Raw genomic sequence first — 20,046 nt, forward strand, 5'->3', positions numbered from 1 at the left:
TTTTTTATAATTTTATTTGCTTTTGGTTTTCAACATTCACTTCTATAAGATTTTAAGTTCTAAATTTTCTCCCTCTCTCCATATCCCCTCCCCAAGACGGCATGCAGTTTGATATCGGCTATACATGTACAATCACATTAAACACATTTCCACATTAGTCATGCTATAAAAAAGAATTAGAACCAAAAGGGAAAAAACCACGAGAAGAAAGAAACAAAAAAAAGAGAAAATATATGCTTCAATCTGCATTCGGACTCAATAGTTCTTTCTCCGGATGAGTCTTTTGGAATTGTCTTAGGTCCTATTGCTGAGAAGAGTTGTCTATCAAAGTTGGTCATTGCATAATGTTGCTGTTACTGTGTACAATGTTCTCCTGGTTTTGCTCACTTCGCTCAGCATCAGTTCATGTAAGTCTTTCCAGGTTTTTCTTAAGTCCACCTGCTCATCATTTCTTTTTTTGTTTTTTGCTTTTTAGTGAGGTAATCAGGGTTAAGTGACTTGCCCAGGGTCACACAGCTAGTAAGCGCCAAGTGTCTGAGGCCAGATTTGAACTTACGTCCTTCTGACTCCAAGGCCGGAGCTCTATCCACTGTGCCACCTAGCTGCCCCCTGCTCATCATTTCTTATGGAACAATAGTATTCCATTATATTCACAGATCACAACTTGTCTAGCCATTCCCCAACTTACGGGCATCCCCTCAACTTCTAATTCTTGGCCACCACAAAAATTGCTGCTATAAATATTTTTGTACATCTGGGTCTTTTCCCCATTTTTATGATCTCTTTGGGAAGTAAACCTAGAAGCGATATTGCTGGGTCACAGCGTATGCTGTTTTATAGCCCTTTGTGCATAGTTCCAAACTGCTCTCCACAATGGTTGGATCAGTTTACAACTCCAGCAACAATATGCATATCCTTCTAATTAGATGATATAAATCTCGGCAAAATCCTCCAAAAAGTTGGATGAAACTCCCAACTGCATTGAAGGATTTCCTGGAGGAAATGGACATGTCATAAAAGATGAAAATACCAAAATGGATTGTGGTCTGCATCACTAGGGAAAGCATCCAATATGATGGGATCACAGTTCCATCAAAAGGCAAAAACGTTCTGCATGGGTCTTGTCAGAAAAGGGGGAATTACAAACCTTAATATATGCCAATATGTTTTCCAGAGCTAAGGCCCAGCAATCAGGATGTGCCCTGAGCTTGGCATAACGACAACCCTTTGATCTCACCCCCTGGAAAAATCATGTAATTATTGTATTGCTTTGACCAGCACCAGGTGTTCTCTGAACTCAAACACGAGACAAGATCTGACCAATACCCATGTAGTGGTCATGAAGCTGTGCTATGAATCAAACTTGTCTTACTATTGCTCTTATTCCTCATTGCCAGAACTACAGCTCACTGAGTAGCCATTGGTATAAGTACTGAGATCTCCCCACACTACCTCGGGTTTCCCCACCCAGGGGTAGGCCCCTGGCACAATGTCTAATTTCCCTCCTTGCTTGTAAGCTGATTCCCTCCCTTTGAAATTAAACTTCTGTTTGATTCCTGACTCCTCTGCTTCTAGCTAGAAGCCAGTTCAGTCAGTTGACATTAAAATATACGTTTACATTATTGTTGTTATATGAAACATAAGGAGCTATAGAAAATGTAAGCTATTGTGATGATGGTCCAAGTTTGTGCCCATATTCATTTCACTGCGGCAAGAACAGTCTAAAGAAATCTTTGGCCAACCCTTTCCCTACCCCCAAATAGTATTTACACTCTAATCAGTAGTCTTTAAATTTTTGTTTGGAGCTATTTCGGGTAGGGGAAGGTAGAGGAGAGCAAAAAGAGAAGAAAGAAAAAAGAGAGGAGAAAGGGAGGAAGGAAGGGAGGAAAGAAGGGAGGAAGGGAGGAAGGGAGAAAGGAAGGGAGGGAGGAAGGAAGGAAAGAAGGAAAGGAGAAAGGGAGAAAGGAAGGAAGGGAGGAAGGGAGGAGGGAAGGAGGAAGGAGGGAGAGGAAAGAAAAGGAAGGGAAAGAGTGAGAGAGATTACAAAGGGGGAGAAAGAGTATGAGACAGACAGGCATGCAGATAGAACACAACAAGGAAATAACCCAAGATTTCTATACATACAATGGCCCATAAGTGCAACATCCCAACATCACCAAAGTAACAAGGTAAGTCGGCCCCTTCCCAAGTTCACATCCAGTTCCCAGGCATGTATCCAAGTTTTGTGACATCTTTGCTCTTTCAAGACTGTCCTTGATGTTCATTTATACCAGATTTCACCTTATGTGTTGTGGCTGACAATGATTTGGACTTCCTTGCTCATCAACCTTCATGGGAAGGCCTTTCTTCCTGCTAAGCATCTGCCTACAGAATTACTGAATAGAGAAAGCAGCAGTGCTAGATAATCCCTTTCAAAAGGTGACCTATTAGTTTTTAATTCTGTATTTGAAAACAAAGTCAACAAGACTCGTTTTAAAGTAAAAATTCTGTTTATTTGTCTTTTGATGACACAGGACACAAGAAGCCGAGTGTTTCACATCAGAGATTTCACTTCTATTCCCTTGGAATGTTCATTCCTTTGGCTAAGGAGAAAACTTGAGGAAAGACAAGCAATGCATACATGACTTAAAAAAAGTACAAGAAAGCAAATAACATCACCCTAATAAGGACTAATACGAGTTACTGTTAGTTGCAAGTTACCACAAGTTGATTTTCTAAAATTACAAGGGGGGAGAGCAGAAAGCATTGTTTCTGGCTATTACAACTGCTTTGGTCATTTCTTTCCACATGACTTTTAGTCATCTCCTCCACACAGATACAGGAGTGCCTTCTGGTAGTCTCCTTTTGTGTCTTGCTGCAATGTCATGAAAGAGAAGGAAAAGGAGATGTTAGGACACAAGAAAGGGCCCGTGAAATGCCATAAAAAATGCCCTGGGTATAGGCCCTCCCCACCACACAGCTAAAGCAAGCTCAGGAATCCTAGAGTATTTCACACAAATAAGAGCATCTCAAATAAGGAATTTAGATTCAGGGAAGCAGACATAAGCCTAGCCCTATTCTACAGTATTATTCAATTCTAGTCCTTGCTGATAAAACAAAGTGACTGAAAGAGACTATTAAGTATTTAAAGACCTTAAGGAATAAAGAATGGAAAATAAATATAATCTAAGACCAGAGGAACTTTTTAAAATTTGTGTTTCACAATCTAGCAGCATTTAACTAGGTCATGAAGATTATGCCCAAGATAAATGAATCACAAGTTGGCAGGGGATGAAACAGAACTATGAAGTTTTGTGTCTTGAACGCTGCTAGGGTAGCTGACATGGGCACCATGACTGTGAGTTAAGTCCTGGTGTCTTGCCATAACTGTGCTCAGTGAAGGTCAACATACCACCCTCCGCTGCCCTTTCGATCCATTCCATGACATAGTGTTAAAAGTGAATGCTCCAGATTGAAAACAAATGTGGTTAAATGATCTAATGCAGCAGGGAAGAAATGCCTTGTTTCTAGGGCAGACAGGCCAGCTAATGATGAACTTGTCTGAACTCAGACTCTGTCTCTCAATTTTTGCTCTCTCTCACCTGTGCCTGATGGTGGATTCTTAGAATCATTTCTGGGATAAACTGATGGTCAGTAGCTCTCTAATCTTTTCCTAGTTTCAGGTGAAAATTTTTACAGAACCGCTCATAGAAGACCTAGGTATACTATTCATCTCCAAATTCCTGTATCAATCCCTATTTTACTAAAAAAAAATTACTGAATCTTCCAGGAAAAGCACTTAAAAAGTTGACCTCAGTATCACAATGGCACAGGGATAGCATTCCTTTATATATTAACTTCCCATTCATTCAGAATAATGAGGTATGTTTTGATTTGCCTTGGGAATAAGATACTGTAGTTGACTGACTGAATATTCTGGTTAAATGAGAATTGTCATAATGTCATACAATATAACAATTTCCAAATCACTGGAAAATAATAAAATATACTTAAAACAAAATGTAATGAATGTCTTTGATGATGCAGAAGGCATCTGAGAAGTTTGAAATGCCTCCAGGTCCATCACTATCAAAATCAAATATCACTGTAAAGGATTACAGATATAGATAAATTGATGCTTTCCTAATAGCATACCCTTCAAGGTAGTTTGGTTCTTTTGTCATTGTTCTTACTGTTGTTGTTGTTGTTGTTACATAAGTCCACAATAGAAAATTAATTGTCATGTCTGGTTCTCAAAGAATTAGAATGTGTACTATAAACAAATGGTCTACCTTTCAGTTATTTGTATTTTCAACAAAACAAAGTCTGTTGTATTTTCTATGAGAACCTTGTCAGAGTAGAACTTTGAGGCCTACAAAGAAAACTGTTCATGTTTAAGGGAAGGAGTATGGAGCTAATTAAAATAATTTCCTCCAACGTAAAAAGTGCAATGGCATAACTCTGCCACCTTCCTAGGCAGCCCAGAAGACAATCCAGCAGAAAAGTGCTCCCAGCAAGCATACAAAGCAGGTCAGAGGTACACACTTCCAGACTTACCTGAATGAAGTGATACAGAGATTTTCCATACTTCTTCTTGAATTCAGCTCTAATTTTCAGCATGTCCACCTCACTGCGGGAGATCATGATCCTGATCAGGACCTTGTCACGGGTTCCCTTGCCCTATAGTCAAGTTTACACAGAAAGTTACAATTCACTGAAAACATTATCATCAAAAAGCAGTTTTAAAGGGTCTGCTTGCACATGGAAGGGTGCTAGGTCCCTTACAAAAGACTCTTCCCTCTAAGACGTGACAAATAGAAGGGCAAAATCATTTCACAAAGAAAAATTAGTTTCTTAGAAATTCAAGCATGTCAGGATTAAACGGATTCAAAAACCCACTGAATTTATTCATTGATATATGTATTTTTTGAGGCAACAGAGTTAAGTGACTTGCCCAGGATCGCACAGGCAATAAGTGTCTGAGGACAGATTTGAACTCAGGTCCTCCAGACTCCAGGAATGGTGCTTTAACCACTGCACCACCTAGCTACCCCCATTCATTCATTGAACGAACAAATATTTACTGACCACCTATTACGGAGGTGTGACACTATGTAACATGGAAGAACCAAAGAAATATAAGACACTATCTCTGCCCTGAGAAGCTAAAGATATACACAAATACAAGTTATATGATTTGGTGTATGAATAGAATCAACAGTGAATGTTGTAGGAGTCCAAAAAAGGAAGACTTCATTTCTGTCTAAGTGATATTCTAAGGTGATAAGGGAAAGCTTTAAGGAAGAGGTGTGAGTGGATATAGGTTTCAGAAGACAGGGAGGATTCTGATATACAGAAATGGAAGTGGGGACAATCCAAGCTAAAAGAACAGCGACAGTATAAGACAATCTAGGTTACAGCAAACAGAGCAGAGTGAATGAAACTAAAGGTTCATGCCCTATAAGGCACGGGGAACAGATAAGCCTAAAAAGCTGGGGCCTCATGGTACAGGACCTTGAACACCAAGATAAGAAATTTGTACTTTACTCTGTAAGCAACTGGGAGGGAGAGGACTAATGACAGACAGGGCACATCCCCTCTTCCATGTGTGCTTTCTAGGTATTTTTTTTTACAAACAAACTCAAAATGGGATAACTGTAGTTTGTATGACATCACAATCACACAAGAGCTGGAACCCCTGATTCCTGCCTCTATCCAATGACTCCCTTCCTTTATCAGAGGCAACATACTTTCTGAGAAATTACAAAAAAATCTAGGGTCAAGGAAAGAAGAGAGGCCAAGCAGCAGAACTCTGAACTGAGTAACCAGCTGCTCTTACCTTCATGGAATCATAAAGTCGGTCAGCAAAATACAGGGGCTTGTTCTGAATGCACTGGACTGCAGAAAGGAGAAACTGTCAGACTTCTGGTGCAACTGCTTATCTATTTACAAACCCTAAGAGTGAAATGGTCTTATCCTTGCTGAGTAAACTAGAAAGGATTATATTACAAAATGGGTTTCCTTTATTAAAATGTTTTAAAATAGGAATGTCTGATGGGGATCAGAAAATTGTCCATGTTTATCCCACGACTGACACTAATCACCAAACATGCCTAAAATCAGGGGATACAGATGATGTACACAAACAGTGAAAATCTTTTTCAATAATAGGGTCCTCTCTTCTTTAACCATCACATTCTCCCCTTCCTCTTCCGCTCACCCCCACAACCCAAGCTTTCTGGTCCTACTATAACAAGTCTGTCAGTTTAATGTCCTCACATAATATCCACAAATTGAGATAATGGGTATAAAAGTGCTTTAAGGAAGGGGAAGCACTACATATAATATAAGGTGGATGATGATGATGTTGATTATAAAAAGCCACAGTGGAGAAAGCTCCTAAATCATAGCTCTTTTCTCTTTCTTCAATGCAATAATCATTTACATTCAGAAAAAGAACTTCCAATTAGCAATCTAAGTCGGTAGGGCTGAAGAAGAACTAAGACTTTGGGGACTGCTCAAGGAAAGCTATAATGGGGCCATGGAACACATATTTGCTTACCCAGGTTGAGGAAGGCATTTTCAAGGTCTCCTTTGACCTCTTTCTTGATACTCTCCAGCATGTCATAAGGGCTGTAGCTATTGTACTTTTCAAATACTGTAAGACAGATAAAAGGAATCAGAAGAACGGAAGTCTTCACTACATCAAACCAAAATTATCAATCAATCAGTCACATCCTGGGGGCAGAGAGGCAGCATGGAACATTTATTCAACAAGTATAAAGCACCTACTATGTACCAGGCACTGGGCTAGGTGCTAGGGACAGAAAGACAAAACCAAAAACAGTTCCTGCCCTCAAAGCGTTTATAATCAACTGTGGACAGAGTGGACAGAGGTACAACTGGGTTCAAGACCTGGTCCTGATACTGACTAGGTGAGTGACCACTTTAGTTTTTAGAGTCCCAGGAAACTCTAAGTTACAGGGAAGCTGCAGACCTGCATCCATGGAGAGTTCCCATACAGGGGAGGGAGTTCCCTATACTAATGAAATATACTATACTAATGAAATCACAGGGACAGATCCATAAAAATGTACTGCTGTCAGAAAGATCGGATATAATTTATGATTTTAAAAGTCTGCTCACTCATCTCCTTTCCATAACAAAAAAAAAAAAACTGACTTCAGTACACAGTAAAAGCAGTTAACTCAATATGTGTAGAGAGGTGAGAGAACGATCATAGAATCATAGAGTTCAGGCTGAAAGAAGTCTCAGAAGCCATCTAGTCTAAATCCCTCATTTTATAAATGAGGAAAGAGGGTTCCACTGAAGTTAAGTGACTTGCCCAGACTTACACAGCTAGTAAACGTCAGGTGTTGGATTTAAACCCAGATGTTCCAAGCTTTAGGTTCAGCCCTTTGTCCACCAGGACAGGCTGAGTCTCTCTGATAATGTCTGGCCAATGTGTTTTCTTCTATTTCTTTGTAGTGCAAAAATTTATGATTTACGTGCTGAATGTTTTATTCAAGGTACTGAAAATGGAAAAGTGGAAAGAAGAAAGGCAAAAGAGGCAAAGTAAATCTGACACCTAATATATTTTCGGGTGGAAAAGGCCAAAAATGGTGGGGCCAGTGGGAATGGATGGTAGGTGCCTAATAATGATGACTGACTGATGGGAATGAGGGAGAGCGAGCAGACAGATGAGAGGATAAGTAAAAGACAGAACCTCCCCAAACCCTGGCATCATGATCATATGTGAGATAAGCCTTGAGGACAAAATCAAATTTGGCTCATATATTAGAAAACATGGGCACAGTACCTTTCTGGAGGTGGGCCACACTCTTCTCAGTCATAATACTGATCCATTTAGGGACATCGGTTCCCTTCCTCTTCACTCCTGCATCATAGAGCTCCTATAGGCACAATCAAGGCAGACAGAAGTCAAGTCTCACCAGACAAAGCATCATAATAACCTAATACAGGCTTTATATTTTAAAAAATCCTCAAAAAGCCAAACCAGAAGAAAACCTTATGATACAGACTCAAATCAAAAAGTATGACTTGTATTAGTGATTCATTCATTCCCTGGTGGTTTCCCTTAGACATAAAGGGGGTAGATCCTGGCTTCCTTCAAGCTATATCTCAAATGTTACCATCTGTAGTAGTGTTTTTCAGTTCCCCTCCTTGCCCACACCCCAAGATGCTAGAGCATGCCCTCTAAGGTTTCCTTCTATGTTCTCTATATGTATCTTGTATGTAGCTAATTATGTACCTTTTCTCTCCCCCATTAAAATGGAATCTCCTTGAATGCACAGACTACTTTCACCTTTCTTAATATCCACAGTGTTTAGCACAGTGCCTGACATATAATAAGCACTTAATAAATGCTCATTAAGTGACTGATCATTACAAGGAGAACACAGGTCTTACAGAAGGTTTTCCTTAGAGAACTTCTGTCCACATGTATTTTTGTTGTTCAGTCCTGTCCAACTCCCTGTGACCCCATTTGGAGTTTTCTTGGAAGAGATAATGGAATAATTTGCCATTTCCTTCTCCAGCTCATTTTAAAGATGAGGAAACTAAGGCAAACAGGGTTAAGTGAATTGCCCAGGATCACACAGCTAATAAGTGTCTGAGGCCAGATTTGAACTCATGAAGATGAGTCTTCCTCACTCCAGCCCTGGCACCTTATCCACTGCCACCCAGCTGCCCCTGTCCACATGTATAGTGGCAAGCAAATTCTAATAGTGACACATTGATCAGCCCTTTCTTAAGGGATTTTTGTCAGCATAAGGGCCTGTCAACATTGATCAGTTGTCTCCCTCCACCATGCTCATAGGAGATGTTTAATGTTGGAATCTATCTACCACTGAAACCACAGAGCAGGCAAAAGCAATTTCAATCTTCTATGATTTTCAAATGTCAATATTTCAAATATCAATATTCAACTTTTAGAACAGGGATACTTAGCCTGGGTAGTATGTGAACTTTTAGTCAACGTAACAGATTTCCTTTGTAATCCTATGTATTTTATTTTATGCATTTAAAAATATTATTTTAATTGGGCAGCTAGGTGGCACAGTGGATAGAGCACTTGCCCTGGAATCAGAAGGACCTGAGTTCAAATCTGGTCTCAGACCAGGCACTTGACCATTACTAGTAGTATGGCCCTGGGCAAGTCACTTAACCCCAACTGCCTCTCCAAAGAGAAAAAAAAAAGAAAAAATATACATATATGTTACTTTAAAAAGGGATCCATAGGCTTCACCAGACTGTCAAAGGGATCCATGACACAAAAAAAGATTAAAAGGGTTACTAATTAGAAGTCAGCACTAGCCCAGGTCCAGACTTTCAAAATATCCAGGGGCAATAGGTGGGAATAAATAAGACAAATAAGTACAGAAAAGGCAGGGGATGGGGCAGAAGAAAGAAGGGTAAAAGGGAAAGAGAAAAAGAGGGGGAAAGAAAGAAAGAGAAGGAGAAGGGAGGGACGGAAGGGAGGAAGGGTTGAAAGAAGGGAGAGAGGGAGGGAGGAAGTCTAGATCATTTATAAATTAAGAAACATAATAATGCTATCTACCTGAATACCTACAAAAAAATACAACACTATTACTATTTTTAAAATATCTAACCCATCTTCACTCTCCCATCTCCTCGTAAGAGTGATTTATGTCATATATTTAATTTTTAAGTAAAAATGAACCCCTTCTGTGTTTTAAAGAATTCTTAGACTTGCTTTGAAATAATGGTAATATCCATCAGGAAATATTGGCACTAATGCCAACCTCTTTGTCAACTCCTTACCCTCGGAGCAGCCCCATCTTCTACTACTCTCCATGCTGAATGCCTATCATACATAAAGCATTTTTCAAACCCAAAGCAGTATATAAATGCTTATTATTATTACATGAGCCTCTATAGCAAATACACTTTAATAATGCATTCCTAGCAAAAAGATGTCATTACTGGCTATACCTGTCACTTACCCGAGCATCTTGGTCAATTAGATCATAATCAATAGAAGAGCCATCTTCTGCCCGTCTGCCCTGTAAAAAAAATTATACATTTAAATTCATAAATTATCATAAGCTTAAGACAAAATACAATTTCCCCTCAGTTCCTATAAGCTTATGTGTGCTAATTAAACATTCACTTTGAACAAATGCTATCTACAATTTTCAAGTTCAAGTAAAAGACGCTTACTACAAGCAGTATTTTAAAAAATAGTCCAGGTGGAGGGGGACAAGAATTTGTTAACAGACCCAACCTTGAAAGGTAACTATTTCCTGATCTCTCCAAAGTTAATCAACAAGCATTTACTATGATAAGTGAAGTGGAGCACAAAAGTGAAAGCAAGAAGGAATGTTAAGGAGTTATCGAGTTCACCCCCTTCATTTCTCTGATAAGGAAGTCGAGGCCCAGAGAGGCAAAGATAACCTGTCCAGGGTCATGCTAGTAATAAGTAGAAGAATCCGAATCTGAACCCAGTTCCTTAGATTCTAAAACCAATGCTCTTTCTGCTATACCATACTGCCTCCTAAGATATGACTGATGCTTTTAAGTAGCCTGTACTTTAACTAAGACAACATGAGGGAAAAATTAAGTGCAAAATCATTTCAGTGTTGAGGAAGTATAAGGAATTCTGGAAAACAGAGAAACCACCAGAGAGGCAGTAAACAAGGAAGGCTTTATGCAGGTTGACTATCCTAGATTCCTACCTAGTCTTCCTGACCCCCATTTCCCCTTTTCAGTCTATCATTTGTCTATCAGTCTGTCATGACCTCTCCTATCATTTACAAAGCTGTCAAAGCTAGCTTCCTAATTCATAAGCCATAGAATGTCACTCCCCCTGCTTGAAGACAAAGATGTTCTCCATGGCTCACAAAAAATATCAACTTCTTAACTTGGCATTTAAGGACCCCACGATATGGTTCTAACCTATCATTCCAGCCTCATTTCATGCCACTTCTTTCTATCCTTCCTACATTCCAGCCAAACTAATTTACTAGCCTTTCCCTCATCTTGTCCTGCTTTCTCCTACCTAAATGCATTTGTATTAGCCAACACCCATTCATGGAACAGACTCCCTCCATATCACTGCTGCTGAAAATTTTATCTTCCTTCAAAGTGCAACTCAAGTGTTAGCCAGAGGTGCGCTGGAGCCAGCTCTATGAGCCAACTGCTAAGTTTTCATCGTGACCATTTACACCTTGGAGAGTGGCAAATTATACAAATCAGGGCTTAAGGTATTTTGTTTCTTTATTTTCTACACTTAAAAAGCTACAGGGAAAATATCAATAAAGTCGATTAAACTTAAATGTGTCATGGGACCTTTTTTTCTCCAGAGAGTCAGTTGTTAAATATTCACCAGCACACCAGCAGGTGTCATCTATTTCACAAAACTTTCTCTGGTCAACTCCCAGTTAGCAGTGATCTCTCCCCAATCTCTCACCCTTCTCTGACCTCTTCTATGTTATTTATAACATTCTAACTTGTATTTCAGTTATTTGTGTCTGTTTAAAATGCCCCCTCCCCACTATATTATAAACTCTTTGAAGGCAGAGACTATCTCCTTTCCACTTCTGGAACCCCAAAGGTTTCTCACCAGGCTGGTTCCAGGACAACCAACTTTTCAGCAACTTTAAAAAGCTGCCTGTAAAATAGTAAAGGGGTTGTGATTTGCGACAGTGAAGGGAATACCTAAAGCAATCACAGATCTATAACATATTGAAGTATCCTCAGGACCTAACACATAGTAGCAGATAAATAAGTATATGGGAATTAGGATGGGGTATGTATTAGACCCTAGAGGATGGATGGAACAGGAAGGAAGAGCAAGATAAAGTAGGTCTGACAATGTTATCGTAGTGAGAAGACCCGATTCCCATTAAGTAATATTTTGAACTAGATCTGTAATTTTTAGTGATGTAGAGTTCTCACAATAAGGGAACTCCCTCTACTCATGCAATCAGGAACCTAGAGTGCAACCTATAGTCTTAGAGAGTTTCCTGAGACACTGGGAAGTTAAAGTAACTCGCCCAGGGACACACGCCCACACATGTCAGAGACATGGACCAAAGTCTTCCCAAACGTGAGGTTGACTCTGCCCACCAACCTACCCTGCTTCTCAATATACTATCCGGAGGCATAAATATTGGAAAACAGGGATGGATAAGATGAGTGGGATGAGATTGCAGAGGGTCTCAGAAGAAGAGGAGGAAGAGAAAAAGGAGTTTGACTTTGATGTCGATTTTGTACGTTTGCATGTCACATATATAGATTTTGCAGGTTTGCATGTAGATGTGATGATGGCATTTGCTGAGCAGAGGCTTGATACAACAAAAGTAACATTTGAGAAAGATTAGTCTGATACAAGGGATGAAGTACAGATAGGAGACTAGAGTCAGAAAGTACAGCTAGGAGGCTGTTAGGAGACGATAAGAAGGTGTAGTAGGATCCAAAATGAACCATGCTAATCACTTCATTCTGAAGGTCCCAGGAAAACTAACTTCAATTCCCTCCACTGGTTCTTAGGCTTTTAATTGCATCCTCAGCACAATTCAGGCTTATAGGTGATAATACTTTGCATTTCAACAATGCCTTGTACTTGCATTTTCAAACTGATTTACAACCACCAAAACACTAAGCATAGGACCATACTTGTAAATCCTCCCAGATGTGTACAGATGTTCCTTTCTCTCCTAAGGAGTGAGTTGAGGTGAACTGGATGAGAGTGCACAAGCCTGTGAGGGGGCTTTGGGAGCCCACCTGGAGAGAGGCAAAGTGACCTTCCTAAAGTCACCCAAGCAAGGGCTGGCAAAGCCCAGCTGGGCCTCAGGAGCTATACTTATTCTCCTTCTGTTCCCCAAGTCCACTAGCCCAGGCTGTTTCTCAGGATAAGAAATCCTATTATATGAAAATGACAACTCTGCAGTGGCAGTATAAACCTACTGTCAGGAAAGCAGCAGGCCCTGGAGGATGTAGTTAATTCACTCCCAGGCACAAAATGAGGCATGGGACTGGCCACGGGAGTTAGAGGAACAAGGGCAGAGAAATACGCTGAAAGAAACTAACCTTTGCCAGGGCAACCATCAATTTGCGGAAGTCACCAGATGTGTCCGAAATAATGTCCTTCTCCAAATCTGTCTTGTACACTTGAAAAGAAAGTCAATAGGTTTTTACATTTCCTGCCTCCTCACCTACCCTCCTACCAATTCCTGCTGTTCTGGCTCGTGCCAAGGCTTTGACATGCCTGACTTAACCTGAATAATGAACATACCTTGTTCATCAGCATGCCCTACCCCTAAATCGATACCTAATTATTAAGAAAAAAGCCTTTTATCCTCTTGGAGTCAGAACTGGTTTGTCACTTTTAGTAACAAAGGACTGACAGGGCTGAGTCAACTTTGAGATCAACAAGCTTACTTCTAAAACAGTTATCTGTGGCAGGGCAAACTAGATAGCTTCAGCAAATGGAATTTTCATATAACACAGAAACACTATTTCATCCAAGTTTAAACTTCCTCCCCACCAAATTTTATTTCCCCCCCAAACACTCTGGGTTAAGTGACTTGTCCAGGGTCAAACGGTAATATCTGAGACCAGATTTGAACTCAGGTCCTCCTGCAGAGCTCTCTACCAATGCAGGTTGGTCCCTCCTCTACAACTTTGGCTGTTACTATTGCTTAGTCATTTTCAATCATGTCTGATTCTCCATGACCTCAGCAGGGTTTGATACTGGATTTGAACTCAAGTCCTCCTGACTCTAGGCCCAGCACTCTATCCACTGTACCACCTAGCTTCCCCTCTACAACTCATATTCTTAGAATTTTGCTTAGAGCACTGCTGAGAAGTAACTTGTTCATGGAACCACTGTGTATCAGAGGCAGGACTTGAGCCCGGGTCTTCCTGGCTGTGAGGCTAATATCTACTATGCCCTGCTGCCTTTGATACCGCTACTAATAATGATGCAAAATTAATTCATTTTTGTTTTATCCACTTGCCCTTCTGCCTACCCTCAAGACATGCAGAGATATGCCCCAAAGTCAGGAAATGAGGCAGAAGTAAAATGCTTGCATGACTTTAAAAACAAAACTAATACATTTTGAAAAATTTCTCCCCAGCATAACCAAAGGCCATTCAGCAAAACTTCATTCCGGCCATCTCACTGTCCCACTTTTCCATTATATATTCAGGAAAACTGGGCTAAAAGGGTTTAACATAAATACAGAAACAGAGAGCTCACTTACTTTCTCTGTAGACTCTGTTAATTTCATAGAGCTCCTGGTTTGTCCGTGAGCAGATGATCTCAATGAGGGAATCTTCATCAGTACCCAGGCCCTGGAAAAATCAGATCAGAATTAGGGAGGAGTGGTACTGAGAAACCATCAAGGACTAAGTGCTCATAGTCATAGAGTTACTTCTATCTCCTTTGGTATCCATACTTGTGAATCACATGGCCTTAGTAAGAGAAACCTGCATCAACTCCATTATCTCCCCTCCCTATTCTTTTTTTTGTCTTTCCAAGAGAGAATCTGGACAGTTTTCCTCAGATACTCATGTTATCCTCCATCCCTTAAAAAGTGCTTTTCAGTATTTTAAGCAAACGAAACATAGGTGATGTTATGGTATCACCCACAGCCAGCCCGTTAGATTCAAATAAACCTTTGTGCTAGGAAAAGGTGTACGACAAAACAAGCCTTAAAATGAAAAACTGGATAAATGTTCAAAATGTTATACTTGCATTGCCTCTTCCCCTTAATTATTATGCACTCTTCAGGCATTTTAGAGGAGCAAAAAGAAATAATGAAGTGTCAAATAAATCCAGACACCAACATTTTATTAAGGAGTAAGAATTGGCGAGATGATGTATTCAAATTTAATACATACACTTTTGATTTAGCCAGACTGGTTGAAAGGACATGATGAAACATGTATTTCAAAGGCTGCTTTGTGATCAAAGTCAAGATTTAATAATCAGGTCCTTGAATACTTGCCATTCTGTGAAGCTAAAGTAAAACTGAATATAGAAATATTGCTTTGAACTACACAGAATGAGTACTGTTGAAAATGTAAATCAATTATGAGGTGTTAATACAATAAGAAAATTACTTATCCACATGAAAAGAGTGTCAGCTATTAATTAAACTCTATTAGAGTTCAGCTGACCCCCAGATACGCTCAAGTACTATGTACTGAGCCTTGGGCAATTGGTCAATGGTTAATTTTAAAATCTGAACTTAATCTGTTTCACCAGCTAACACCTCTACCTACAGGTTTTCAAGATGTCTTATTAAGGCTCTGACATTCAGTAAAGCAAAAACTTCTTCCCTAAAATTCTGTGCCAACTGAAAGGGCACCATGTAAACAACCATTTATCTTTCACAAACATCCTTACTTCCACACAAATGAGTAGTGGAAAATGAGGATCAAGTGACTCATGACACACATTTGGATAGTACCTTTTCATTTTCAAGGCTGATAGAAATGTGGACTGAAACAATGAAATCCTTTACCACTGTCTGTTTGCTCAGTATTACGGTTGGAAGAAAAGCAAGGACCTTACAAGGTACTTGTTTGTCTCTATTTTTGGACTTAACCTGAGCAGTCTCTGAACTCTCAAGGTTGAAATGTTTCTGGAACATCAATAGAGGCTGGGGTTAAGTTGTAATACTTCAGAAACTAAATAACAGCTTGGGTTTTTCACAAGGCTGCCCACGATTCCTACTGCGGGGGCAATGTTGACAGCAGCACACTGGAGATTTTGTTGCTTCCAGGAGGCAAAGTAGACTGCTTTTAAAGGTAATTCAGCCAACATCATTTCAAATTTCATCATTTTCAGCGTGGGGCTCAGCCACAACAACTAATGAAAGAGCTGGAAAGGGTCAAAGATTTTTCATTCATTCATACTTGTCATCAGCCTTCAGTGTCTTTGAGAGACTACAAAAATGACTGAAGACAACTCTAATAAGTCCCGAGTCCTGTTTCAGCTACTAGTGTCTAGTTCCCAAGTATGAGTATCAGCAAAATGAATTCATGATGAAAAGATTTAGTATGAACCTGCCGAATGTGCTGATGGTAAGAAAAACCCTCCATAAGGCTAAATCTTCTGTTCCTCTGTGTTTTTCCTGGCTCAAATTTCAGGGATGATATTTATCAAGAAGGATCATTAAATCTTCTTGAAATTTCACTCCTTTAAGTCATTTTGATGAATCTTGGACTAATTAGGAAATGCAGAGAGAAGGGAGTGTCTAGAGGGAAGAAGGGAGAGGAGAATGAGAAGAAAGTGGGGGAAATGGGTGAAAGAGATAAAGGTGGAAAGACAGGAAGAGAGGGACAGAGAAGAGAGAAAAGGAAGAGAAGAAAAAGCAAGAGGAGGGAGCGGAAGGGAAAAAACAAAAGGGAGAAAAACAGGAAAGGGGGGGTAAGTAGGAGGGAGCTACCTGAGCTGAGTTTCAGCATGATTAAGAAAGAATGAATTTAACAATTAAATATTTATAGTAGACTTGATTTTTTAGGCTTCGGACCCCAAGAAATGCCTCTTTCCTAGGCATGCTGACTCACACTCCAATTTACTCTCATGAGAAAAGGACTGAACTGTGACACTGGTCACAGCTGGTGACAAGTCTACAGATTGGCCACTTGGCAATTCAGGAATATTAAAAGCCCAACAAAAGCAGTGAAGCACAGAATAAAATGACAAATGTGCTTTTTCTTGAATCGTACAAGTTATATCTACTTAGAGCAGTAGAGGGCAGCATCTGATTATCCAAAAACCTGGTGGTTAGCCTATGGTAATAACATATATACACTAAATATATATACATATATAGAAATAGTATTTCTTCATTAATGTAAGCTATAATGACTCTTGGTACAATTCCTAGTCAAACTTCTTTCAGCAACAGACACCAAAAAGTTGTTGGTATGAGGTGCAGCTAAATGGATGATGATGACAACAACGATAATATAATAAACAACTAACATTTATATAAAGCCTATTACGTGCTAGGCACTGTGCTAATAAGCGCTTTACAATTATTATTTCATTTGATAAGATACATATAATAAATCTGATGTAAGATTATGCCAGAAATTTACAAAGATTTCAAGAAAAAAAAATCAAACACATCATTCAAACCATGGTGCATCCATGACCTGAAATCCCCAGACATCATATATACACGGAAGTGCCAGTATCTCCCTACTGCCCCATGTTAAAGTAAAAACTCTTTTGTTCAGCATTTAAAACTCTTCTCCTCTAGCCTCACTGCACGTTACTTTCCACGTACTCCAAGTTTAAGTCCAACTGGCCTATTTACTGTTCTTCATATATAACATTTCATCTCCTGTCTCCATGACTTTGCCCAGGCTGCGCCCCATGCCTGGCTTTGCTCCCTCCTGACCATCACCTCTTAAGAAACCATAGCTTCCTTCAAAACTCCGTTTGAGTGGCACCTCTTACATGCAATGTTTTCTGAATCTCACCACATGTTCATGTGCTAATGCCCCCTCCCCAGTAATTATTTGTGCTTATTCTGCTTTCATTTGTATTTTCCTATCTATGTTGTTTCCCACTAATGGAATATAAATTCCTAGAGGCAATGGACTACTTCTTTTTGTCTTTGTATCTCAAGCACATAACACAATGCCTGCCACTTAATAAACGTTTACTGAATGAATGAATGAATGAATGAATGAATGAATGAATGAATGAATTTAGAAGAATCCTTATTCCCATTCTGATCCTACGCTATTCTGTCAAATAAAAGCTAATCTTGGTCAAGTCATTCATCCTCTCTAGGTCTCAGTTTCCTCTTGAAAATGAGGGGTTCCAGACAGATTATCTCTTAAAGTCTCTTCTAGTTGTAACAATCTACATTCTAATGTTTTTTCCACTAGCAGGGAACTGGAGATGGTGAATGTATGAAATACTAAGGCAGAATTTTTTATCCTCAGTGAGGACCTCCTATGTGTTTAACTTTTACTTTAAAATCACAAAACATTTTTCAAAGGAGGAAGTGTAATCAAGGAAGTAGTTTTCCAAATGGTACAGCAATTGCCCAGGTGCCAAGCAGTAGCAGCTGGTAACTGACTTCTCAGCATCATGAAATTTCTTTAGAGTTTAAAAAAAGGAATTGAAATATTTTTGGTACAAATCCCAGGCCCTATATCTTCAGTTCATTTAAGAAAAAAAGGTTCCAAATGGGAGAATGCAACAAAACTGAAAATCACCTAATTACACACTAAGGAAGAAAAAAAGTAATTCCCAATATTAATGGTAGACTTTGATTTAGATTAAATCTGCTTGTTTACCTTCATGGAGGCTTTCAGCTCTGAAGCATCATACTGAGCAGGTGTCTTCAAAAGGCCCAAAATCACTGTCTCCAGGTGGCCAGATAAGGCAGATTTCAGTGCTGATGCAAGTTCCTTTTGGGGTGGAAGAAGGGAGGAAATGATGGTGAACTTAAAGTTAATAGCTAGCATTGCTTTTTCAAACTTATGATTAAAAGAATAGTAAGACAACTCCATTTTTAAGACAGGTTATTATCTGTAGATGAAACACACAAACATTTGTTATATCATTTCTGTTCTGAGGTGTCATGGCTAGAAGTATTTATTTTCCACTTCTCTTACTTTCCCTTCTACATAGCTAGATGCTAAAAACCCAAAGACCAGACAGACTCTTCTTTCAAAAAGCTTGCTCAAAATCCAAGGGGGAAGATATAAAGATAGGTGGAGTAGGTGGTGCACTGTGTTTCTCTCCTTGTCAATAAAAGCATGGGGAATTTTAGTTCATTCTTCAAAGCCATAGTAACATCAATGAAGTCCCACAACTCTCTGAGGTTCAAGCACCTTTGCTAATCAGGAGGCTTAATAATTAGATTAGAGAATACCTATATAACACAGGTTCCCACTCCAGGTCTATGATACTATGATGCTTTTTGTCTAGGAGACTATAAAAATTTGTCAATGGATCTTTTCTCTGAGACCCTGTTCATCCTTTAAAGAAGCTACAATTAAGTCCATTTCACATTCTTTGATGCCTTATATGGGGAGTCTGAGCTGTATCTACAGAGAGGATAGTGACATCAGCCCAGGTGCCTGACACCACTCATTCAGTTAAGCCAACCCAGAACCACAAAGCTATGCTGAGCATCAGATTATACATCCCAGTCTCTGCAGCCTCTAGTTCCAAAAGTCAGCAAATGCAGTTTTGCCTTGAAACCACTTCAGACCGTGGGTGTTCACTGCAACTACCTAATAAGAAGAGAATCAAACTCAGGAAGCTCTTGCTTCTGCATTAGCTAGAAATTACAAATTGGAGTTCCCAGCAATGGAGAGCAATCCCTCACTCTTCTTTAAGGATGCAAGGACTGCCTTTTTTTAGACTGGGTCTCGAGGATAAGCTTAATTGCAGAGGAAAGCTATTTCTGGCTCATGGCTTGGAATGGTAAGTGAAGACAATGATGTTCGCACTATCTAACAAAAAACCTTAAAGAAGTTCCCTTCTTTAAATGAGTCTCTCTCTTCCTCTTCCTTCCCTCTTTTCTTCTCTCCTGCCTAAGCCTTAGCCCTACCAAAAGCATTCAATGGAACACTTAGAAATTACTTTGTCCCACTTAATCTGGTCAAATCCCTTCATTTTGCAGAGGCTCCCGTGCACATCCAGAACTCTATGGCCAGGTTTCTAAGTAGACAATTTGAAGAATTCTGAGGAAAGCTTTTCCTACTGATTTGTCCAAGGTCACATAGATAGTAAGAAGCAGAAACTAGGATTTGAACCTGGGTTCTCTCACTCCAAATTGAGTGTTCTTTCAATGGTACTACATGCAAATCAGTCAAAAACGACTAGCAAATTATCACTGTCTTAAACATTATTTTTTGCTTTCTAACACCAAACTCTTTTAGTTAGCATAGTCTCCTCTGGGGAATAATAAAACTGAGACTTCAGCAATATTTTCCCCCAAGTCTGTTCTCACATTATCCTTCCCTGTTTTTGCCCACCACTATCTACACTTCTAGTACTACAGATATATTTATTAATCCTGGCATCTTTACATGAAA

General features: G+C 39.5%; 1 protein-coding gene across 1 annotated transcript in view; it reads right to left on the minus strand.

Moving 5' to 3' along the window:
* Positions 1 to 2,470: 2,470 nt before the first annotated feature.
* ANXA2 (annexin A2) overlaps positions 2,471 to 20,046 on the minus strand; it is a 55,323-nt gene continuing 37,747 nt past the window's right edge. Inside the window, exons 5-13 of the mRNA XM_020968659.2 lie at positions 18,295 to 18,408; positions 14,229 to 14,319; positions 13,054 to 13,133; positions 9,966 to 10,025; positions 7,799 to 7,892; positions 6,542 to 6,637; positions 5,819 to 5,877; positions 4,537 to 4,659; positions 2,471 to 2,854 (exon numbers count right to left, since the gene is read on the minus strand). Of these exons, the coding sequence (XP_020824318.1) occupies positions 2,795 to 2,854; positions 4,537 to 4,659; positions 5,819 to 5,877; positions 6,542 to 6,637; positions 7,799 to 7,892; positions 9,966 to 10,025; positions 13,054 to 13,133; positions 14,229 to 14,319; positions 18,295 to 18,408 (777 nt within the window). The 3' untranslated portion in view covers positions 2,471 to 2,794. The remainder of the gene's footprint in view (positions 2,855 to 4,536; positions 4,660 to 5,818; positions 5,878 to 6,541; positions 6,638 to 7,798; positions 7,893 to 9,965; positions 10,026 to 13,053; positions 13,134 to 14,228; positions 14,320 to 18,294; positions 18,409 to 20,046) is intronic.

The sequence above is a fragment of the Phascolarctos cinereus genome, unplaced genomic scaffold, assembly GCF_003287225.1.
Source record: "Phascolarctos cinereus isolate Bilbo 61053 unplaced genomic scaffold, phaCin_HiC Scaffold_3;HRSCAF=262, whole genome shotgun sequence".
NCBI classification, from domain to species: Eukaryota; Metazoa; Chordata; class Mammalia; order Diprotodontia; family Phascolarctidae; genus Phascolarctos; species Phascolarctos cinereus.